This window comes from Metopolophium dirhodum, chromosome 5 (assembly GCF_019925205.1).
Source record: "Metopolophium dirhodum isolate CAU chromosome 5, ASM1992520v1, whole genome shotgun sequence".
NCBI lineage: Eukaryota > Metazoa > Arthropoda > Insecta > Hemiptera > Aphididae > Metopolophium > Metopolophium dirhodum.
The window spans coordinates 15537911-15564664 of record NC_083564.1 but is presented as its reverse complement, the minus strand read 5'-3'; the positions used below and the strand labels follow the sequence as shown (position 1 = coordinate 15564664).

At 28.1% G+C, this 26754-nt stretch overlaps 1 protein-coding gene and 1 pseudogene across 1 annotated transcript; both read left to right on the top strand.

Annotated features, from left to right (window-relative positions):
* Window positions 1-6322: 6322 nt before the first annotated feature.
* On the top strand, window positions 6323-6849 carry LOC132944750 (KRAB-A domain-containing protein 2-like; annotated as a pseudogene).
* A 7369-nt stretch (window positions 6850-14218) lies between these two features.
* Window positions 14219-25801, top strand: LOC132945547 (MORN repeat-containing protein 5). The gene is made up of 5 exons (XM_061015324.1): window positions 14219-14381; window positions 15572-15758; window positions 18841-19005; window positions 19763-20005; window positions 25669-25801. The coding sequence occupies exons 1-5, from the start codon at window positions 14219-14221 to the stop codon at window positions 25799-25801; spliced, it is 891 nt and encodes a 296-aa protein (XP_060871307.1).
* Window positions 25802-26754: the final 953 nt, after the last annotated feature.

Sequence of the window (26754 nt, the reverse complement as noted above, 5' to 3'; positions counted from 1 at the left end):
GAAATTTAGCAACTAAGCTTAATACACATTTAAGGCAAGTAGTAATTATTTTATTAAACACACTAAACAAGAGGGTGATTATGGTGTGTCGAGCAAACCGGAAGTACGGTGAGTATACGGAAAATCGAGAACAGTGAGTGTTGATATAAAACCAATAGTCGTAAGTTATATAACAATCAACTCAATCATCGCCGAATTATAATAGTTGTGTGTTTAGTTCGCTCACGTCATAATGTCTTTCGCTTGATTTCGTCTTATAATTATTTATTTATGCTGAACTTAAAATTAGTTTGCGAGCACAATAATATTGAAAAGCCAAGCTCCCATTATTGTGCACCAAAGTGTGAAGTAAAAATAACGCGTTAAGTACATAATATTATCATAACTTTTTTAACATCTTGTGACCAAGATGTGACCAAGATGCACTAAAATCCACTCATTTAAACATTATACAACGCAATAATAAAAGTAACGCTATGGTTAAAAATCGTAAATAATTCATGAGCTTTTGAATCAATTAAACTATACATTTAAAACAAAATTGATATTACACTATAACAAGACCATGCTGCAATTACAACTTTTGGTAGACATGTAAAATTAAATTGCATAGGTACAATATAGGTAGGTATTTACATGTTAGATTAAAAATGTATATAAATACCTGAAAATTGAATAAAGTTGAAGGTTTTTTGTTTAAACTTGTTAATTTAGAATACGTAGTTTACTAAATTACTAAAAATGAGTTTTTTTTAATGTTCTGAAAAATAAATCATCTATATTATCTATACTATATTATATATATGAATATATGGCGAATTTACAATAATTTCTGGGCGTTGTATAGTTTTGAAAATTTAAGTCATGATTGAATATATTTTTATCTTATAAAATACTGAACACGATAATTATTATATGGATAACACGTTCAAGTTCAAAATTGATTGATCAATCATAATATTGAAAATATAATCTACAAATGCAAATATCTTTCGTAAAATAATTTCAAAAATTACACAAATGAATAACAACTTGTAAGTTACAACCACTTTATACATATAAGTTAGGACTGAAAGCTTTGATTGTGTACGACTCGCAAAACTAGGCTATTTTTGAGTGTTCATTAAGTTCGTTTTGGAACTTTCGAAACTTGTCGTCGTATTCCTACCCTCCGCCAATTATTAACAAACTGTCATGGAGCCGACGGCCATGTTCTTCAAATGATCTGTTCTTTTTTTTGGTTATATTCTTACGGATGTACATTAGGCCGTATCTTTTACTTCAGGGATATTTGTGTGAAAAAAATATACACATTTTGTTATAATTTTTAGAATAAATAATCTTTATCAGGATTTCTTAAACTGGAGTATGTGAGTATACTCAAATAGTTCTAATAAATTGTCTTTATATGTATATTAAAATAATAAAATAATAATATATTAATATTGATAATGATATTTTATATTACACTATAAAATATACTTTTATAAAAGTTATTGATCGTCGCCGTCGTCAAAATTATCGAAAAAGTAATTTAGAAAATTAAGCAATACAATTATTGTTATTTACTTTTGTTATGCAAAGTATTTTTCTAGAGGGAATGGCTGGAAGACCGTTGGTAGAAAAGTTTGGAAAACACTGGTTCAACTTTATATATAAATATATCAAATTTAAATATTATTGAAAAAAGTATTACGACGGTAATGCTTCCTGGTAATAAATCTAGTGCGCCGTACGCATAGCCAAAACAGTCATCGATATAATTAAATACACTTATTAATTAATTTGATGTATCATAAATTAAATTATCTTTAACGACTTATACATTTAGATCTATTGTCCAAAGCGTACAGTACATGCTCTATAGGATTTGCAAGACAAACGTTTTAACTAAATATTTTTTTTTTTAGTCAAATTAAAAAATGAGAAATGTACAATATAATTTATATTCATGTAGCAATATATGAAGTACTTATATTATAATATAAGCAGTATTTAATATATACCTCCACAATGACCAAATTTGATGTTCAATGGTCGGGCGTTGTAGAGTGAAAAAGACTCCCTCAAATATTCAGAGGGAAGTGGTTTATTATTTTAAAACCTGGGAATGACTAATGAGATTGTGTTGCCAATTTCTGTAAAGACTTTAAGCTGGAAATTGTCAGGTCACGTATACTAGAAACTACTTTGGAAATAAGAGGATTTGAGTAATTGCAGGGGACATTTTTATGGAATTTCGTGTAGTAATGGGATGCGAGTATAATATGTAGTGTCTGTATGTTGAATTTATGGTGTAACGCGTGATTGTTAAAGTCCCAATAGGGAATGTTTACTATGAATCGAAGATTTAAAGAACAGAAAGGTTGGAATAACTTTAAGTTAGATATTTTGAGAGATCCCCAGAGTTGAATGCTTAAATCAGGTCGTTAAAGGACGAATCAATTGTTTATAAATTAGGAATTTGCTTTCTGGAGGGATCAATAAGCTTTACCCCATTTTCTTTTATCAGTGTGTGGTACTATTACACCAACAATTTGTTCACGTAATTAAATAAGACATAGATATAATAAATAATAAATAAATAAATAATATTGCAATAACTAGTACAACTAATACAACAATAACTATTACATTTCAAATATTAAAATAGAAAAAAAATAAACTATTCAAATTTGAATTATTTATATTTTGAATAGTTTTAATAGTTAATATAGGTAGTAGGTATATAAATAACAAAGACACTTATTACTTACTTGGATTGTACTCTTTAGCACGCGATACCATTAGATAGCTAAACTGTGGCGAAAAAGTAATTGAGGGGTGGAAATCCAAAATGTACTATTGCCAAAATACTGATTTTTCAGAAGAAACGATTTTCTGTATCTTAACATTTCGAATAAAACAAACCATTTACAACCAGACAAATCAATTTGAAAAAAAGGTTTTTTAAATTATTTAATAATATATTATTATTTATATTTAAAACGATTCAAATGTGTTAAATATTCCAGAGTTATATTTTTAATTTAATTTAAAACTTGATTAAAATTTTTAAAATTAAATTTTAGTACGTTTTAGAATAACAATTTTACGTGCTATAGTGCGTTTTGGCATGACATAAAAAAGTACGTTTTGGAAATAGTTCGTTTTGATATAGTTAATGATTTGTTCCTATTCTTTTAAAATGAGCAATAGAACGTTTTGGCGTAAAACTGGAAAAAGTACGTTTTGATTTTCTAAATATCATTTGTATGTATGGAAAAGGTTCGTTTTGGATTAACCAGTCGTTTTGAATCGCAGATTTGACCAGGAAATAGTACGTTTTGGATTTTCATTAAAACCGACGTGCTCAATACGCATTAACTACAAATTAAATCAAATAAAGTAATAATAATGTAGTATTGTCTTATTCTGTGTAGTAACCTCGTTAAAGGGGAGTACTAAATTGTATTTTCTACCTATGTAAGAAAATCATTCGAAGGCTCATATTAGTCATATTGGTCTGAAAAGTACGAACTTTGCTTAATGTTAATCCAACGATACTTGTCAGCAGGCATAATCCAACCTAACAAATTATTATCGCCATGCGATATACATTTTGTAGCACCGCTCAACAACGACAAAACTCATTATTATTTTAAACTTTATTTAACGACGACGAATGTAATGATGATAATAATCTCTAAAGGAAATAAATATCAAATAAAATACAAATAATACAATAATATTTTAATAATATTCCAAAACAAATTAATATCATATATCATATGTATGCTATTATTTTAATAAGTAATTTATTATAACCATATGTATTGTTAATTATTATTATTATTTTATTCTACTATAGTTAATTAATATTGAACACATAAAAACGAATATAATAATAGTGTGGTTGGCCTGAGTCACTAACGTGTTCTGAAGTCAAGCATCAACCGGTGTCGCTAGTTCCCGGATAGGTGACAATCCGAGTTCTGGTGACAAATTCTCACCACACATACACCCCGTGTTCTAACCACAGTTAAATAACATACTAAATATAGCCTTAACTCAATAAAAAAAAATATATATATAAACCTATATAACAATATGTTGAGGTTAAGATTCAAAGTTAAATACCTGTATTATGCACATGGATACGTTGTTGTTATCATAGTAATATGATATGTCAGGTTATAGAATATCACCGACTACATTCGCTTAGGGTGATGTACACGAAACAATACGTCACGTCAGAATGTCCGAGAAAACAGAGGACATTCTATCTGAAAAACGACCTGAACTATGAGCTTTACGGAGTACGGTTATTCACCTATTAAACTATTCTCGTATCGAGGTGGTAAAATAAAACCTAAAGTCTTTAGTGAGATTAAAACGGCTTTATAGCTATAGCAAAAATAAACCCACCCAGTTTCGAATTTGTAAATCTATACGGTTTATACATTCTATAATAGTATGTAGATTTTTGCCATACGAATAAATAAATATTATGTAGGTTCATAATGGTCTATTAAGCTTTAATTTAATCTATGAACCAGTCTCAAACTGCTTGGTAACTTTAAATTTAAAAAAAATCAAAAACTTTAATTCATGGTAAGTGGCGTTTTTATTATTATTATTATTATTATTATAGATTTTATTTTCAAGAACTCCAAATAGCTTGAAGCTTATATAACCGGGTACACTAATTCTACAATTAACTATCCAGAATATTTCACTTATAGTTTAATATAGGTAAGTGAAAAGGCAAATTGCAATATACCTAAACATTACAGTAAAAATAAAATAGCAAATACTTTTGTGAGTTTCGCCCATAAAAATCTAACTGAATCCTGTTGAGAATTTCCTGATAAGTCCCTTGCATCTTCGAAGACACTTATTTTAGTCCAGCAAAATTATTTTCTGGAAATAACTCACCAGAAGCAGTACTATGGCCATATTATGAAATTATACGTACCAATATTTCCTAGAGGAATTAATAGACCTTCGATTAAAATGTTTAAAAGTAAAAAGTTTACTCTTACAAATATTTTCTATATTATATCGTAATAAGGTTAATGGTAACAAATAATAATAAATAAAAAATACTCAATACTACCATTTATTATTATTGTATGATATATATTATATATATGTTACGGGCAATGTGGAATACTAGGAAATGTACACATTGTCCGGTCAATATGGTTCTGCCCGGGCAATGTGAGCCACAATGTTTTTTTTACCAACTAACATAAACGAATATTTTAAAACAATTATAATAATAATAATAATTGTTAAAAAATATTGACTGACATTATTTTTATTTTTATTATAAATTATAATTTTATTATTCCTCATTTATAATTATAATAATAATAAGGAATTTTTTATTTTTTTAAACAATCATTATTAATTTTATTGAATCTTATCATATAACGAATATTTTAAAACAATAATTTCAACTATGAAATTTTGGAAACACTGTGTATAAACTTGTTTTTGTTCTCTATCGTACTGCCTATTTAAGAATCATAGATTTTCCATATGGATATGGCCATATCGGAATGATAAAATTAATAACTGTCTTGTTAAATAATTCAACGATATATTATGAAAAATAACTGATATTTATAATAACTAGTCGAGTTTTTGAACTTTACACGACACTATACTTCATTACATTGTATGTGTTTTAAAAATGGAATCTAAATTTTACGAACATTTGAACAAAGTTATCGAAACGAAAAAAACTAACAGTACTTTTATTAGCTAGAGAAGAAAACAAATTCAAAATTAATGAAGAAATATGACGTAATGACAGTACTAGGAAAAGAAAAATTAATCATGCCAATAACTGCAGAAGGTAATTGTGTAAAATTATAAGCTTTTAATGAAGAGTTATTTAAAATTGTACATGAAATACATTTACCTATTGAGCCATGGTAGAAATCACATGGAATACGAAATAAATAAAAACATTTAAAATATGACTAGGGAAACAATAACGTCATATTTAAATTTTTGCGAGACATGTAAGAGAAAAGGAAATACAGCGAAAAAAGGATTGGTAGTTAAACCAATGATTTCTTCGGAAATGAATTCGAGGTTTCAAATAGACCTTATTAATATGCAAACTCAACCAGATGGAGATTATAAACTTATATGTGTTTACCAAGATCATTTGACAAAATTTGTCATACTTAGGCCTCTAAGACATAAAAGTGCCGAAGCAGTTGCTAATGTTTTGTTGGATATATTTACCCTTTTTGGGACACCTGATATATTACAAAGCGAAAACGGACGTGAATTTGTAAATAAAATAATATCTGAACTTTGTACCATGTGGAAGAATTTAAAAATAGTTCACGGTAAGCCAAGACACTCCCAAAACCAAGGTTCAGTTGAATGAGCAAACCAAGATGTCGAAAATATGCTTGCATCATGGATTCAAGATAATAAAACAAAAAAATGGAATAATGGCTTAAAAATCGTACAATCAATTAAAAATCGTGCTTACCACCATGGTACAAAACATTCACCATATGAAGCGATGTTTGGAAGACCCCCTAAAGTTGGTTTAACGTCTTCATTACTTCCTGCGAACATGATTGCGTAATTAAAAACCAAAGAACTTCAGGTTGCCTTAGAGTCAATACAGATCCTTTCTAACGACAACAAACCTAATGAAGTAGAAGTAGAAGAAGAAGATGATGAAGATCAAATAATTGAAAAACAAACAAAAATAAGACGAACGTCAACTAACCAAAACAGGAAAGAGTCATTAAATAATCTGAAAATTCAAGCCAAAAAAATGACGGAAATGTCCGAAAAACGATTTTTCCAAGGAAATATTGGGGAGTCAGTTAGACTAGTTAGAGTAAAAATTCCTGATGTAGATAGAGCACGGAGTGATCTCAGATGTGTTCTCGGAGTGATTATGTCAAGTAATAATAATATTAAACTATATATTATCTCACTATTAACATTTTAAAATATCTATATTTCAGTGAAAGCTAACTTCTACGAAATCGGTACGACTGAAGGAAAACTGCAACAACTGTACAGCAGGAACCAATTTACGATTTGTAAAAAGAAATTTGTACAAATCGAAGACGTACCGGCAAATTCAATTTCATTGCGAGAAGCAGCCCGCTCCTTTTCTAATTTGGGAGGACAGGGATATGATCGGTGTACTTGTACACAGGGTTGCAAAACAAATAAATGTAAGTGTAGAAAAGCAGACAAACTATGTAATTCCAAGTGCCATGCTTCTATATCTTGTGCAAATAAATAGGTAATAATAAATGTATAATTTATAATAAAAATAAAATGATAATATTTATTATTATTTTTTTTTTGTTATTTTATCAAAATATTCGTAATATTAATATGATATATGAACATAATTAATTATTGTTTCAATTCCGTCAATATTATTTAACAATTATTATTATTATTATTATAATTGTTTTAAAATATTTGTTTATGTTAGTTGGTAAAAAAAACATTATGGCTCACATTGCCCGGGCAGGACCACATTTACCGGGTAATGTGTATATTACCCAGTATTCCACATTGCCTGTAACATATATATATATATATGTGTGTGTATTAGATGATTTCATTATAACAGTTCAAACTTAAATTCAACTTAAAATTATAAAATATAACCACGAAGTTAATTAAGAATAAATTATAATTTATTGCTACATTCTATATAGGTAACTAACACGTATTTTTTATAAATTCATGGTTAAAACTATTTATTCGACATAAGTTGACTAATACCTGGTGTTAATATTATTTACCATCCAATGTTTCCTATACTTGATGACAATGATTTCCATTCTTTAAATTTTTAGTAGACATATAAGTTCATTAATCATACGAATAAGACAAAGTTGACATAATATATGTTCGATCTACAAGTTTTCAATTTGTCTTGGTAGTCTCATAATAATTTCATAGAGTATATTTAACTATGTTTTATTAAAGTTCGTTTAAAATGTATTAATAAGTATACATGTATATTGTATATATATATATATGGCAATACAACTCGCATTTACTGTACAATATCGTATTCATTTTAAGTTCGAAAACTTAAATTGTAACTTACGATTTAAATTTGTTCCTAAGCATGGTGTAAAATAAATAAACCCAGATTTCTATTCAAAAGTAGTATTCACTCTCCATAATATATATGTCAACACAAACGTTTTGTGATCCGCCGGAAAAAATATAAACAAAACTTTATTTAGGATAGAACTATTGATATGCAGTGCAATGCAATGTAAATAATATATTAAAGAACTTTTTCTTAGAATATTGTTATAATAACCTCAAAATGTGTACTTTTTTACAAACTGTCTTTACCCCGATATCTTTTGAAAACCTGTTCGGTTAAAATGTTTATCACAACCATCAAATCGTCTAGTCCCCCCTACCATGTGATATTATGTTTGTATAAATCAGAGCTTTTACAGTATTTTTGCATTACCATAACAATTTATTATTGTAAAATCAAACGAACTAGGTATTAAAAAAATATAATAAATAGTTCTATAATTGCTTTTGTTTATAATATTTGTAAAACATTTGATCACGATAATAATAAAGAATCATAATAATTACAATAATATAAAAGCACGGGAAAAAGTTCTGTTAAAACAGACATCAAAGTATATTATATTGAAGTAAAATGCCGACATTTCGTTGAACCTTGAGGTATTTACATAATAGGTCTTAAATAGACGAGAAACCCCATAAAATGTTGGGAATTGTTTTTTCAACCAGATTTGTGATGAATGAGGGTACCTATATATATTTTTAGGGATTTTCCAAATTTGTGCTTATATTTACAAGTATATTAATTTAACCACTACTTACCTAGACAACCTCTGTTCTATTAAATACAAAAGTTGATCACGGTGCACCTCCAAGTATATTTTTACAAAATATGTCTTTAGTAATCTGAACTTTCAAATGGTGTTTCTTGCCATTCAAAAACATATTACGTGTTAAATTAATATCATGCTTAATAATATACATTATAGTATTATACATATTTTTCCACAGCTATGACATAAATAAATAATAACTATATTGGTGTTCCACTATAATAATACCAGTCCAAAGCATTTATCATTCCCACAAGTGACGTTACGCGTATTCCTATTATCTAGATACATATTATTAATATCCGTACATGCATTAGTTAATTATTTTGTGTTAATTTGCTTTTTCAGAGCTTGTTTTTAATAGGATCGATTGTGTCAACTCTGAATTCCTGGACAACATCAATACATGATATAGCTGCATACCCTCGTGTACCATAAGGGTGAGATGAACTTTGCGCTAGCGACAACCGAAAAGTGTGTGAGCACGAAAAGTAAAAATAATAATAAAAGTTTTATTAAGACGACGTAAATCGATTGCTTACTTTTATAATATCTTGATATTTTGGGTTTCGGTATAGGTAGTATTATGAGACCCATGAATGTTAGTTTATTTTGTTTGTATAGGTAGTCAAACTAAATAAATTAAATAGTTTGTATTGAACGTGTGTAGTAACAACTAACAATACCACATATATATGACTGAGAAAAACTTTTTTTAGAAATTTGATTGCAAAATAATAAAAGAAGATGCTGATCGACACTTGGTCAGAAATTCAACATTTTACGATCGATTTACGGGAAAATGTCTAATGTTTTGAGTTATTAAAAATACCTTTAGAATTCTTAAACATAAGCTAACAGATTTCTATTCAAGTAAAAGGCAATCCCGGTAGGAATCGTGGACCTAAATTTGAGAGTCCTACTATGTTTTCAAAAAAGGTTCCAACTTGGGACTCCCAAGTCCACCTTTAAACTTTTAAATACCAGAGTTACGATCAAGTCAGTATAGAAAAGAACTATGGGATTGAATGACACTCTTGATAATACTCAAAGTAGTCACCAATTAGTTGGAATTTTATGAAAGGTATATAACCTGCAAGAAGAATTGTTCTGTTAGGACTATAGAAATACTAAAAATTTTTTCAAAATGTAATCCAATTTGTGTGTCACTATTATAAATAACGTGTGATTATTTCAAGTTTCCAACATTCATTATTTTTATATTATTACAAAAAAAACAAACCAAAGACCGTGTTGTCAAATGAATGTGTTCTTCACTGGTTTTTCTTTCGCACCACACGAAAATCTGAAAAAATAAAATAAATTAGTTAAACGAATAGGTACAGTCTGCATTCAATTCACTATTGACAACATGGTTTAGCATGAGGTTCAGAGGTTGTCTGGATTGTTAAGAAAATAATGATAAAACATCGTATTAATAATATTATATAAACATCGTTTTCGCTAAGGATTTTATACACAATGCTGAATTTGAAAAATTTTAAATTTAAGTTAAATAATAATATAATATTATATGCTAAATTGTTATTGAAAATATTTAACCATATACAATTTGACGTGAAGATTAAAAAGATTTCCGAATCAAATTACATTTATTCGATGATCAACCGATATTATAATTCATGGGATATATTAATATTATATATAATTTATATTAACCTATCCTAATGCACTTATGTACTTATCTACCTAATGCATACCAATTAATATTACTCGTTTCAATCGTTTGCAACCAAATTATTTTAACGTGGATGGATGAATTATCGTTGTATATTTAGGTGATTTAAGAGAATAAGCGACCCAAGTAAGATTTCATATTCTCAGTTTCCTCAACAAAAATATTACAAACAATTATGTTTACGGTCGTTGTTTTCAAATTTTTTTTTTTATGTCTGGTGTAATTTATCTCAGTTCAAACCTAGATTGCATTAAAAAAGTAGCTCATTACTAAACTACCAACTCATTATTACTATTATTTCACCTTTAACATAATATTTTATATCAGTATAAATTATTACCTTTCAGAATTGTTTTCTCTTTGTACTATTTTTATTTTTGTACATGAATATTGTATGACGTACCTATCTCAGATTTTATACTCCATATTATTATTATTATTATCTTATTGTCTTGCAAAAATATATAATAGAATTAAATAGAATTATTATGTTCATTTTAAAATGAGTGGAATATTTAATATTCAAATAAAAATCAAAAATCTACACAATATTTGTTATATTTGTATTGTTTATTCAGTATATACTCATATATTTACAACAGGGTTGGTAGGTACCCTAATAATATGAGTGTCAAATATAGCTTAACACTTTTTGGTGAATACATTTTTCTTATTCAATCAAACATTTATAGATTGCCAACCAATGAATCATATTTTCCACGTTACCACTCTACCAGCCATGATGTTTGTACATAAATATTATTTTTTTAAGACAATTTTAAGGAATTACTTTACAAATTATGTGTTAAAATACTAATTTCATAAATTGTTTTGATTGGTTTACATTTCTATAACTTTCTTACATTTTAGAAAAATTAAAACAATATTCACTAGGTATCCTGACGTTGTCAGTTTTGACATGACGGCATCATAATATTATAACTATTTACTTCATTATGGCTTTCTATATGTATACATTTAAAAATCAATAAAATAATAGGTATTGTACGGATATAATTGGTTAAATGCATAAATAAAATCGCTATTTTTCTGCTAAATAAAATAATAATAATAAAAAAAAATAATTAATAATTAAATAATTCCATAATACCATGAAAATATCTAAATAATTACGTTAAATATTTATTTTATTTAAGGGTAATTGTCATTATAATTTGTAAATAGGTACCTATAACTGTGTGTTTGACGAATATTTGAGTATAAAACAACAACCTTGAGTTACCCATTTTTTTTTTTAAATTTAATAATTTATTTTTATCAAAACAACGAAATCACATACAGTGTAACAATGTTGACAATTACTACATTAGTATTATTAAATTAAATTAGTGAGCTTATTAAATAACACTTCTAGAACTGTACCAATTTTTTAATTATTGTTTTTTAGTAAATAATAATATTTTTAAAATACGGTAACATTAATAATTTACTACCAGTGTCATACACCATGTTTTATACCGTGTTTGTCTTTGTGTTTACCCGCCTATACTGGGTGATTTTTAACCCCATTTTTCAAATAATAATAATACATATATTCAAATTCCGATTTTTAGTATTTTTAAGAATTAATTTTTTTTTATTACCTAATGACCATATTTTAAAATTACTGAAAGTTTTTGTACTACTTAAGGAATGACGATACAAATTTCTATATTTCAAATGAGAACCCCCTTTTTTATTGCAAATCATTTAGCAGGTGATTTTCAAAAAAGTGTTGATGTATCTAAAATTTAAATCAAAATTCTAACAAGTGGTTTTTGAGTTATTAAAATGTTTATACTAAGGATAATAATTCTTAAATATTATGGTTATACAAAAATAAAAAACTATATATTTTAATATACAATGTAGTTAATTATACTTAGATAACTTTTACAAACTATTTATATTAATAGATAAATCTATCAATCATTTAGATGACTAGATAGATCAATTTATCAATCATCTAAACTAGCATTTCTCAACCTGGTGGTCGCATCTGTTAGAAAGAAATAACTAAACGCTGATGTAGAAAAACAAGCTTTTATTTACATTAAAAATAAGATTATTATAATAGTACTATAATTGTATGGAATTTAATTTATTTTGATTAATTTAGGTTGTGGCAGAAGTGTTAAGATATAATAAATGTTAAGTTAGTTAATGTTAAAATCACAATAAAAAAATAAATAAAAAAAAAAATAGATTGGGCCAGGTCACCAATTAAATACATGCAAAACACACTACGTCAACTATACAAAAGTCACTAAATCCAACTTAATAATTTGTATTTTAAATATAGTAAGCTATTCTTTTACAGGAGTAGTAGTGTTCACACAGATCCTCCTCTGCTGTCGGTTCAAACGGAAAAAAAAAAAAAGCTATTCTTTCACAGTGGCATATTATTCATAAGCATTCATAAATAACTACTTTTCTTAAAACAAAATCATAAAAAAATAAGCAAAAACCAAATTTTATTATACATTTGGTATACATTTAAAGTTTTAAAAAATCGCCAAAGCTGATTTTCAAAAATAATGTTTTTGGACTTAGGGTGATTAAGTGTTTTGCATGAATGGGGACGAAGTGCACTATAAACTAAGTAAAAAGTATAAATTAATGTAATATTTTATTTTGGTTTATATTCAAAAGTTTTTTTTTTTTTTTTAAGAGGGGGTTCGTGATATTTTTCACCAATTTTGGTTGTCACGACGTTAAAAAGGTTGAGAAGCGCTGATCCTACTCCCCAAAATCTACTTAACCCATTCCCTTAGGCATATTAATTATTATCCTTAGTAGGTACCTAGTTATGTAACTCAAAAACTACTTGTTCGAATTTTGATTTAGATACTTCAACATTTTCAAAAAATGAATAATTTGTTGAATAATTTAAAGTACAAGGGCTTTTTTATTTAAAAAATAGAAATTTGTATCAACCCAAGGTTAAGAGGTACAAAAAAATCTCAAGTATTCAAAACTATGGTCGTAAATGTATTTATAAATTCCAAAAATCGGAATTAAAAGTTACGTATATTGCATAATTTTAGCATAAAAATAGGGGAGCATGCTTAAGAGATCACACTGTATATATTCCTAAGCCTAACTAAACTTTAAAACTTAAATAATTAATTGAATACTCAATGCAAATTAACAATTAGACTTCTCAAACAATATTTACACAAATAAACACTAATAACACTCATTAAACTTCATAATATCAAACTTAGTTTCTAAAGAAAAATACGAGGATAAACTTTTCAACTCTTTTTATTTTGAGCTTAGTTGAAGACAAAAAGAATAAAATACATTTTATCCATCTTTTATACAATATTATATTTTATTTTGGTTCCCTAAATCCTAATACAACAAAAATAGATGTTTCAAAATTATGTTTTGAAACTATCGGTAAATAATAAATTAGTTAGTACAATATACCCTGTTTCAAGTATATACCTATTACCTATACACAATTTGATATATCTATGTATATAGATATATTTATTATGGTCATACAAATACAATTGAATCAAACACTATACCTAGTTACAAAATATACGAGTAAACAATAATTATGAAATCGTTTTTGTTTTTTTTTTGATAATTTAATAGAAAAATAGTTTATTTAATTTTAACTAAAATGATCTGCAGTGAAAAGAAATCGAGAAAAAAGATAAAAGTTAGTGTGAAACGTCAGTTACACCCAAACTGCAAATGGATTCCAATCGGAACAGGAAACCATTATAAAGGAAAATGGAATCATAGAACGATGTCCGGAGACGGAGTTTACGTCATGCAAAATGGTAATTACTTAAAACATTTAGTGAGAATGAACCATTACTGTGTGCTTATACTTGCATGGACATATGACGTACATATGTTTATAGTATAACCTAACTGTTAGTGAATTAGTTTATTCGTTATGAAAATAACATTATAATATTAGATAGTGCATATTATTTTAGTTGTAAATTTAACCTGTAAGGTTACGATGGTTGCTAAGACAATAAGAAATGTTTCGTACTAAACGAAATGTTATTATATTTTATTAGAATATTACAACAGAATTATTATTAGTCACAAGTTATTATAATATGTCAAATGCGACTATTCGGCATGTAACATTGCCGTCATTTATTATGTAAAAAAAATTAAAAAATTCGGAAAAAGTGTACCGTTTCCAAAATTCTTATCTTTTTCCACGCTATATTTATTATTATTTATTATTATTATAAAATCCAAATTAGGAATAAATATTACACATCATATCTATTTAAATAGTTATAACGATAATATTATTATACTTACCAGAGCATAAGACAATAACTAATTATAAGCTTAAAAAATGTTTTATTATTTATTATTAATGCTACAGTTAGTTATAAAAAGAACATTTCGAAATATGCGGATAAGATTTTATTCGTAGGTATTTTACTTACGCTTTCTATAACAATATAATTGAGTTCTTATAGATTTTGGATTAACACTGCTCTCGTATCACGTTATAACAGTTATTATATTATATTCATGATATGTTAAAAAGTCAAAACCTAGGCACAACCGTAAGAAAAAGCATGTTTAAGTACAAATCGATGTATAGGTACATAAAATAATTATAATAATATAATATACCTAAATAGTAATATTATAATTAAAACCGTACTAATTTATGATCAATCAAATATTCAATGTATTAAAATGCAAAAGCTATAAATTGGGAAGGGGCGACTAGCGGACGCAACAGTCCAGAACTCTCTGTCGATTTTTCCAAAACTTAAAATGTAGTTTGGTATTGATCAAATAAACCATGCAAATATGATGATAATAAACTGATTGTTTCACATTCAACGAGTGTGAAGGGACACTACCGAGTGATAAACACTTTGATTTGCTCTCGGATTTAATAAACGTATCTACTGATCGACTCGATTACGGTGCAATTTATTTTGAGTGTAGTATATAGTGTAGGTAATATTGTCAAATCGATTTTTAGGAACTGTCTATGAGGGCAATTTTGACGACGGGTTGTTTCATGGAGATGGCACTATGTACTATTCATCAGGATCCCGGATTGAGGGAGTTTGGGAAAAAGGAAAATGCGTACAACAAAATTACATATTCATCGACGGTCTCAGATTTCAGCAAAATAATTGGCAGTACTGTAAGGTGCCAGATAGAAGGTATTATTCCTGTCAACAATATTCCCATTAAAATAAAATATTTTTACATTAAAAAAATTAATATATTCTTCAGTTTTTCCACCATGACGAATAGATAATAACAAAATATGATTTATATAATATGTAGGTACCTATGTAAATTATTAGCACTACTTTAATCGTTATTAAAATACAATATTTAAATAAAAATACCATAATTAATAAATAATATATGACATAGAATTTAACATACAATCTTGTGTTTAATTACCAAGGAGACTGCAAGCTAAAATTCAATTTTACTGAAACATAAGTGATCTGTAAATCTTTTACGAAGAAATCCGATAGTACTTGTTAAAATATTTTGAATTTGATAAGTATTTACGATTTTTAGTCGTTTATTAAAAAATCTTCTATAGGTAATATGCTTCACTCATAAATAAAAATTAATATGTACACTGAATGTACAATTTATTTATAAAAAAAATAAATATTTAAACGTATTATTAGACTAAGTATACACAATATCCCGACAATTGGCGCAGACAATCGAGGCTCGAGTACTGTACTGTAGTCTGTAGTATGTGCTGCACGCATAGTCTAATTCGTTCACAATGATAATGATTAAAATATAAAATGGAATTTTTAGCCATTATGTGTATTGCTTAAACAGAAAAAAAAGCATTATTTATGAGATGACCATTGATTTCAGTCATAGTATTTACTCTGCAGTGATTAAAGCGTTTAAAAGTATTTTTGAAGTGATAAATACAAAAAAAAAATAATCAATAAATAAATTAATGGAAAAATTATTAAAAATGCATATGATGTAAATTAAATTGTTAAGTTGTTTAAACTAAAACCTATGAAAACATCCCATGAACTTAATACGTGTAACAAAAATATTGTAGAAACGCGTAACATTAAAAAAAATTAAATTAACCGGTCATTGTTCGAACATAACAATTTAATTAATTGTGCAGAATATTTTATAGTTTTTAATTGAAACGAATTAATTGATCAGCGTCGTATAAAAGTCATGGTTAATTAAATATATAAATTTATGTATAAATATATTTATATAGATATGTATATTAGATTGAGACTAATGAGACCGGGATAATTTGAGCATAAATCAATTAGAATAAATTAATTTAAAAAGTATGTTAAACACGATGGATTTATTCATAAATTTAGAGTCTTACCATCATCTCGTCATAACTTGATTAATCCGACATTTTGCCAAAGTCCGATTTTAAACGTTATTAATTTAACACGAGAGAAACGACATAAATATTAATTATATTGTTAAAAAAAAATCGCGTTTAATCGTCGCGTGGTTAGGGGTCACGTGGTTATATAATACGCGTAATATCGTGTAAACAATATTCTAATAAGGTACAAAACACAATAATATGATAATAAATTATATATCAATAATACTGTAATATCTGCCATTTGCAATGTTTTCCGACCGAGAAACAATACGACATATTATGCCTATATTAGTATTATGATTATATCAGCAAAGTACACACACCCTTGGAAGCCCCACATAGTCCTAGGTTAGGGACGTAATAAATTGATCGAGTGCCGGCCAATATTGTTTCCCGTTCGACCATAAACCATAAACCTATAGTCTATACGTTGGGTATATTATACACTATTTGGCGCTTTGCTATACCTGAGTAAATGTACCCTACACAGCCAAAAGCCCAGAACCATCGTATACACTGCAGCTGAAGCCATCGCCGTCCGAAATGTTGACGTGTTGTACGGTGTATATTATTATATAGGTAATTATATGCGATAGACAAGAATACAATATTATAATATATGTAAACTCAAACGACTATATTATTAAATCAGAACTTCGGCGGTGTTACGGAGTTGACGTCAAACTCAAATCTAAATTCTGTGACCGTCATTGTGATTGGCGCCGGCTGTTATAGCCAGTGGGAAATGTTGGTGAATCGTCCCCCGTGGAGCTTTACTTTTTAAATTCAATGACAAAAAAGACATTAGATACATTCTCTTAATATATTTGTGTTCGTGTTCAAACTTAATTAATTTAACACTTAAACCAAAGTAATGAAATGTAAAGACTAATAAAAGTACATAATTAAAATCTTTTTATGTATAATGTGACATTTTTCAATTTTTTGATGCCTGACCTAACTTAACCTACTAATGTTAATTTTTAAGACCTTTTCCATATAAAATAAAGGTACTTTTATGATAATATAGGTACAAGGTAGGCAGCTAAAAAATGTTCTAAATTGTAAGCAAGATAAATATATACGTAATTTTGATATTTTTGCTGCCGAAAAACCATAATTTCGTAACACCCACCTAATAATTCTCCCAATTACATAAGTACGTTTTTTTTTGCTAATACCTTAACATATATATACAAATAGATTATAGATACACCTCTTGTAAGCTGGAGGAATTAAATTCGTCTTATTATTACTAGCGGGAAAAAAATATTTTTAAAAGTCTTATCAATCTTGAAAATATTTTTTCGTAATCCCTACGGTAACAAATAAGCTGTCCATACATACAAAAAAAGTTTTTGAGATTAAGTATGATAAAAAAAATAAACTCGAAAGTACCTATCTATACTTTGTCGTGGGACGGATTAAATTCATTTTTTTCGAACAAAAAATTGACATACACTGTCATATTATATTAATGATGTTAGTATGAACACATATAGTTGTTTGTTATACAAACGGAAAAAAACTTAAACTTTAACTTTATACCAAAATGAAAAACACCGAAAAAATGTTTAGGTGTAACCCACCTAGCTACTGTATACCCACCTATCCGAATAATATTATAATTACAATTTATCGGCGTACTGAAAATTTCAGTTAATATTTGCACAATACTCATCACTATCGAGTATTTATCATTTTAATTTAATATTTATACTTTGAAATAATAATTCAAAAACATTTTCGAATAGAACCGTTATGCAAACGATAATATTAAATGATATTATAAATTCTAACGCAGAAAGCGGTTTGAACGCCATTTTCAATCGATCATCACCATCATCATCATCATGTCTATCGTGAAAATAATAACGTAATTTTAGATTTGCCATCGAACATACCAACGGTTTTGAACCAGCTGCTAGGAGTTATGTTACCAATCGGCAGCCCACGATCGAAGTGCCGGACGGAGCGTATGACGCCGGTGATGGATTTTACTGGCCACTTACTAACACTGTACACAATTACTGGACAAACGCGCTAATTAGGTGAGTGCCTACAATGTTGAGATTAGTTAAATAATATATAATAATTAATAATAATATGCAAATAAAAGCAAATCTCCCGACGGTTAACGAACATTTCGCAAAAAAACGGTTAATAAACGTCGTGATTATTATTACGATTATTATTTGACCTACAGCGCAGTATAAACTATTTGTTTGTTTTTTGTTCGACGTGATTCATAGAGATTATTTATTTAAAAAAAAAAATAATGGTATTTTTTTCTAGAAAAATTCTATGAAAAAATCTATAGTATGTTTTACGTAGGTACTTACTGAGTATTGACAAACGGTATATTATTCAGCAATTGTTAGATTTATATTTATATGTTTGTCATATATATACATATATATACATATGTCTCGTCGAAAGTCGTTAATTTCTACAATTGCTTATGAAGCTATAATATTAATTGAATGATTAATATTTTACATAACTAAATAAATCATCAGGTAGTATAGCTATTGTTAGTGCCTACTTAGTACCTAATATAATATACGTTATATTGAACGTGTTAGTGAGGTGCAAATTGACTTTAAATTGAAACAAATGAACAACGCATACGTATAGTCATTAATATGGACGGTGTTAATGATTTATTTATTTTTGATCGACATTGCTGAAAATTATCAAATAACATATAATTACCTATACTACGTAAAAACAAAAATGAACCTAATTAATGATGTACTTACCACAGTGAGCTATACGAGTAGTGTCGTTTCATATTATATTATATAGGGTCCCGACGGTAGAAAGCAGTAACTGGATTATTGAAAACTGTCATCGAGGTGGCAAAAGAGTGGTAGGTTTTCGACCAGAGCTGTACAAAAATTGGTATGATACTGCAAGGGAAGAAAATGAAGAAGGATCTACGGCTGCGGATACTAATATATCTTCCGAAGAAATCATTCACAGCGACCAATCTATAATGGCCGAAATCAAATCAGCACCTTGGTTTGATTTACCTCTACGAAGCATACGGTAAGCAAAAATAGTTACGAAATAAAATTATTTTAATCGAGTTATAATTATTAACAGTCAGCACGATATTATTATTTAATTTAATTTATATTCCATAACGAAACATGTTTATAAAGATGTTTGAATCTATATAATATTATTACATTTATTTTGTATCTACTCTACACCATTATTTTATTTTATTTTCATACGGCATGCCTACATATTTATTAACATACGAGTTGAGACAGAAGTATATTATTATAATTGGTCGTGAGAGTTATCAAACAGAAGGTACCTAGCTTAAAACAAGATGTATTAATTAGACAAAGACAAATTAATAAAAATAAAAAATATTCGATGTCAGTTAATGATAATATACCGATAGGTATTTGAAATTATTTTTTAATAAGTGTACAATATTCTTTAATTATATTTTTATAAATTGAGTTATGCATTTAAATTTGATCAAATAATTAAAAATTAGTAAATTTTATCATGAAAATCATAATTACAATTGTTTAATATTTGTTTGCGATAACTCGTGTAGTAAATTTAAAAAAGGACTTTACACCTTACTTGGTCATTCCCGACTCCCATCGATTCGACGCACGCATTCGAACAATATTGTTCAAATTAAACATTGAGGACTCGAGTGATGACATTCATTTATTTAATATCGACGTTTTTTTTTCCAAAATTTAAACAAAAACAACGATTTGTAACTTTTAATTGAAATTACAGATATCTATTCCATTTGACTATGAAAAATGTAAAACGAAAGTCGTGATGCAATATTATATTATATATTTTGCGCCTTTCGGTAATAAATGTAATAGGAAATACCGTAAATTCCTCAGACGTCGCAATTATTAATATCGTGTACCAACTAATACCGGAATTAACGGAATTATTTTTCAATATCCATCGCAAAGGGTTAGCTGTCTAGAAAGCCCCGTAAGGAAATAACTGTGGAAATAAATATATCTATTTTATACAACAAAATAATATAATACAAGGATAAGTAGGATACGTTGTCATATTATTTGCATTGCCAAATATGTATTTATTTATTTATTCACAATCCATTAAGTAATTATTTTCAGTGTCAGTTTTTTGTGATTTCGAAAATATATTTTCGTATTTATTTCTTAAATGCAGTTGTAATAGAACCTATGCCAAACTGTATAAAAATGCGTTTATCAAAACCACAACCATTCTATTTGAAAATTATGGTAGTACGACTAGTACCTATATATTATATTGAATATAAAATAGATACTATGAAATAATATTATTATATTATAATTATACTATTAACTATATATTATAGTATTAGCTCATAGCAGTGACAGATTTTTGTGTTTAACACTAAATTCATTAAGACGTTTAGTACGAAATTATAAATCGTATAACCACTAATTGGTATCGGTGTTTACATTATTTTTTTTAGTAACAAATTACAGTATGTGAATTATTATTTATTAATCTGATGACATAAAAAATAATCGATACATTTTGAAGTTTTTTCTCGATTATGACAGTGACAATAATTTATGAATTGTGGACTTAATGGTTAAAACTATAGTACATAAATTTTCGATTCAAAAATTTATTTTAATTTACAAAGCCTCGTACACATTTAAAAAAAATACAGTTTTTATTTAAATTAAAATAGCGTATCTCTAACTTGTTTTTTAGCTTTACAACCTCTTAGATGTATGTTTTGTGAAAAATTACCAAAAATAGGCGAACTCGCTAACTGTGCGACCTGTGGCATATACACCTGTTAAAAAATATATATTTATTAGAAATTAATTTAAAATTATTTATTTAAACTTGAGTTGAATATAAATTTGACACAAATTACACCTATAACACGATTAAAATCTATCCACAGAAAATACATAATATGTGTAGAAACTATATGGCTGAGAGATTACTACAACCATTAAAAATTCATAATGTATGAGGCTATTCCAGTAAAACCAATAAATAACTAACCGCTATCCGACTGACATTCATATATATGTGAAACATTGCTGGGCTAAAGTAATAATATACTTTCATTATTACTTTCGGCTGTGATAAAAATCAACTGTCATTATTATTAATGCTATCAACAATAGCAAAATATTTCATTGATATAATATTCAGTACTCATACACCAGTAGACCCTACTATAGTTTATATTGTGTTACACTTCATTTTTTATTACCCGCATTACAATAAATCAAACCGTTTTAATGAATGCTCTGACTCAATTACTGTGGCATCGAACGATTTAGCATAGTATAATAATATGTAATTAATTTAATGTAAATTTAACAATACCTTTACGGCTTTAGATATCTATTATATATCACTGCATATATTAAATACAATTAGTTTAATAAACCTACAAAAGAACGTAGTCAAAAAACATTGTTGAACCTTGAATATATTGTTGTACAACAAATGCGTACTCGCAATTATTGTTTATAAAAAAAACACATTTATCATGGTACGATAGTTTTCAATAACGTGTACGAATCGTCATGCGCTTATATTTTTTAAACAGTAGGTACCTACGACTGTTCAAAATTATCTACTCGTCATAAAATATGTATTTAATCCAATTCAGAACCGATTTATTGATTGCAACACCATTATCATATTATTTTGTATATGGTTTAGTATACCTAGGTATATTATGTTTGAAAGCGTGAACTCCTAACTAATGCTAATAATATCACTAGTACGTCTAATTCAGAAATACAGTAATATTACAAAGACAAAAATTAAACTCGTATAGTTAAACTGCTCAAGCGCGTTTTAACCGTGGTTATAGTTGAATGCTCCAATGGTACCGGTATACGCGTGATGTGGCAAAACATCATGTCCAATTATACGTTAATGGTAAATGGTGGAATACAGAGTGGTCCATTTAACGTGCTAAATTTATTTAATCAGTTTAAGTTTTGAAAGAGTGAACAAATAAAAAGTTTAATAAGTTTTTATTTTATCGACAGTTAAGTTTTTATACTTTCATTAGAACAGAAAACACTTAGGTACTTAAATAGTATAATACTCTGATGCAGAAAGATCGTCTAACAACTAAGAATTTGTTGACAGACATAAAAACAAGTAACTATAAATGTTGAAAGTTTCGATGAGCAGAAAAGTGAAGGGTAAATAAATATATGTATGCCCCCAATGTCCCATGAGCTTTAAATGATAATAAGCCATTACGTTTCATGAAAATTGTTCTGCATAAAAATAAATTTAAAATATAATTATAGGAGTTTCACCAGTGGGTGGCTTTTCCGCCATATCTTCTAACAGTAGCCTTATTGTAATGTAATCATTTAAGCTTATTATACAAAATATAAACAGATTAAAATCAAATAGAGTACGAAAAAAAAATTATTATTCGATGTAATGTAGAGTGGTTAAGATTATAAGTTTGTCAGACACTGCAGTGGTTTGTTAGAAACAACCATTTGATTTTTTTTGAAAAAAATTCAATGGCACAATAATTTTGCTGTATGTAGTAAGTACATATAGGCTTTAATATAGAAACTGAATTGTATATAAAAAATGTTTTAATTTATACCGGGAAAACATACACCTCATTTTAATACATTGGTCGACAGAAATATAATAGTATTATACTATTATGACTTATGAGTCTAAAGGACATTTTTATTTTATTTTACAAATGTATAATATGGTTTAGTGCATTATTTAGCACCAATAACGTTTTAAAATATTCGTACAGAAATATGCAATAAAAATTATGAAATAGGCATAAACCTTGACTGACTAATGATTTTCATTTGTGAACTATGAACTGAAAAGTTTGAGAGTCTAAAAAAACCGAAAGTACTGTAATATGTTTTCATGAAAATCCCTCATATAGAAAATATTCGTTGTGACAGTGTTGGGAAAGTTCCTTTTAAAAAGGAACTCGTTCCCGTTCCTCGTTCCTACTGTAAGAAAGGAACTCGTTCCCGTTCCTCTTTCCTGTCCCGAAAAAAGAACGCGTTCCCGTTCCTTTTTAAAAAGGAACGCGTTCCCGTTCCTTCATGTTCCTTTTTTTGCAATTTGAGTGGTGGTCAATGGTGTATTTTGCGAACAATTTTTAAGTCAGAAATAATCGAACCGAGAGAGTTAACCGATTATTTCTGACTTAAAAATTTTTCGCAAAAAACACCATTGACCACCACTGAAATCGGTTAACTCACTCCTTTCTAGGAGCACCGATTTTTAACAAAAATGATTTGTCTTAGATTTTTTTTGTTATAATTCAAAAGTTGTATAGCGTAGACTTGAAACTTTATATATATACATTCATATTGCATAATTGCATAATATTATACATGTATATTACTATAGTAGTATAGTATACAGTGTATAGTGTGTACTATACACGATACACCACACATAGAGATATGCTATAGGTTATAGGCTTATAGCCCATAGGAGTATAGGACATAGTATGATACAACAATCTGTTTTTTTTTTTAATTCAATTTATTTGAAAAAATATTTTTATACTGACATTTTGTTTTGTTTGAGAAGAACTAATTTGGCGCGCGGAACCGGAAACGACCCGGAACACGACACGTAGTCGACCGACGGCGTCGCGGCTCAGTTTTGGCGCGGAAACACACTATATGCGCTTCATAAAATATACTGTGGCACTCAACGTGTTAAAATTTTTTCATTATTTGAGGAACGGAAATTTTCGTTCAAGTTCCTTCAAAATAGGAACTCGTTCCCGTTCCTCGTTCCTATATTTTAAATGGAACGCGTTCCGAGCTTCGTTCCTATAAAAGGAACGCGTTCCAGGAACGCGTTCCTTAAGGAACGCGTTCCTTCCCAACACTGCGTTGTGACTATCTATAGTGACCAACAATAATATAACGATACAACATACAAAATATACTTTATTTAATCTACTGACACAGTCAACCGAGAAGTGCAATATGGGGTGTATTTTGAAAAAAGATTGAAAAACCCTTTTTGTCAAGCGCGCACCGAAATTTTAGTTTTCGATGACGGTTGAAGAGTTCGAAAGCAACCTTTTTCCGTCCAGCGGACGGTAAAGTGGAAATCCCCTTAGTGCCGGGTGGTAAAATGGAAATCCCAAATAGGGTCAGGCTGTAAAGTGGAAATCCCAAAAAGTGTAGGGCGTATTCCCTGCACAACGCAGAGGCGTGACAAAAAATAGTATGTGTGGCTCGTGCGGGAAGGAAATTTCAGTCTTCGATGAAATGCGGACCTCGCCTACGGCTCGTGCCGCACACGTCGCCAGCGACTGAAATAGCTCACTTTCCGCCCTTGCCAGTTGCCACACAATAAACTATTAATGATTGATTTTATGTTGATGGTTTAAAAACGATGAAATATTATTTACAATGATATGTCTTATGTCTGGGGGTTAAAAAAAAATTGTGTGTTATGAAAATAAAAATCTTTCTGTGGTGCTAGAAACTTCAAATTTGAACCATAGCATCTTTATAGTGATCACGTGCAAAGTATTTAGGAGCTGAAATTCACCCCCCCTTTATCCTTTTTGAACATTGACAAACGCAACAATTTATTTCGTACTTTTTCTATCATATTACTTACAATTACTTGTTAATTATCAGAATTCTTCTTTCTATTTAACCCTTACCCTCATTATTACTCATTTCCAGGTCGGTACATGAACTATCTACGTTGAATCAACCGTCATCGACATCGTCGTTGGTGGCGGAGAGTTTTAAACTAAGTCGTTGCCAAAGGACGTTGATATTGAATCACAGAGTGGCTGAAAATTATTGCAATTAATGTTGAACGTATTGACAATTGCAGGATCACTGCCAACGGTGACACCTAAATATAACAATAATAAAAACAAATTCCAGATAAATAGTTTTCTATAATTATTGTACTAATCAAGAAATAAATGTCCCAAGATCTTAAGTAAGGATTAAAAATTGCGTTTCGAGTTTTTATTTCTTATTTTGTTGATGCTTCTATACGGATAAAATTATTGCTATGGTATAATATTGTAGGACAATATTTTATTGTTACAATAATATTAATATAATATTTAACTAACAGTTGCGTATATAATATTAAAGTCAATATTTTTAGTTGGGATTTATATCGAATACCAAGTCATGCACGCATAGTTTTAAATTTAAAATTAAATTTTAGAAGGATCTTGGTTTCAACGATTTGGAACCTAAACAAACCAGCATTATAATATAATATAAAATTTTATAAAATTTAAGTTTAATGGATTTAACAAGTATGAGATATTATTATTATTATGGTTAGTGTTGTCGTAAGAGCGTGCACGATTATTTATCGAAATCAGCATGACAGTTGTATTCTTCACTAGTTCACTATATAATATAAATAACACACTATAATAAGCGACTGCGAAAAGTGTGTTGTTCGGTTCACTGTCGAGGACATAATAATACAAATATTGAAATACAATATTAATTTGATCTAGATTTCTAGTTGTATTAAAACAATATTTCTGCCCTAATATTTATTTTACACAATAAACCGTTTGTAATTTGTATCTATAATACATAGGTGATAGGCTTAAAATAATATGTTTATACTTTTATAGGTATCTACATAGGCGATCCACTTAACACTTCATATTAATTAGGTACGCTAAGGTTTTTATTTATTTATCATCCTCTTATACGATGCACATAGTAATCATATCTGTAATAATAGTATTAAAGTAAATTCGTCCTGTACCAGATGATCCATTATGA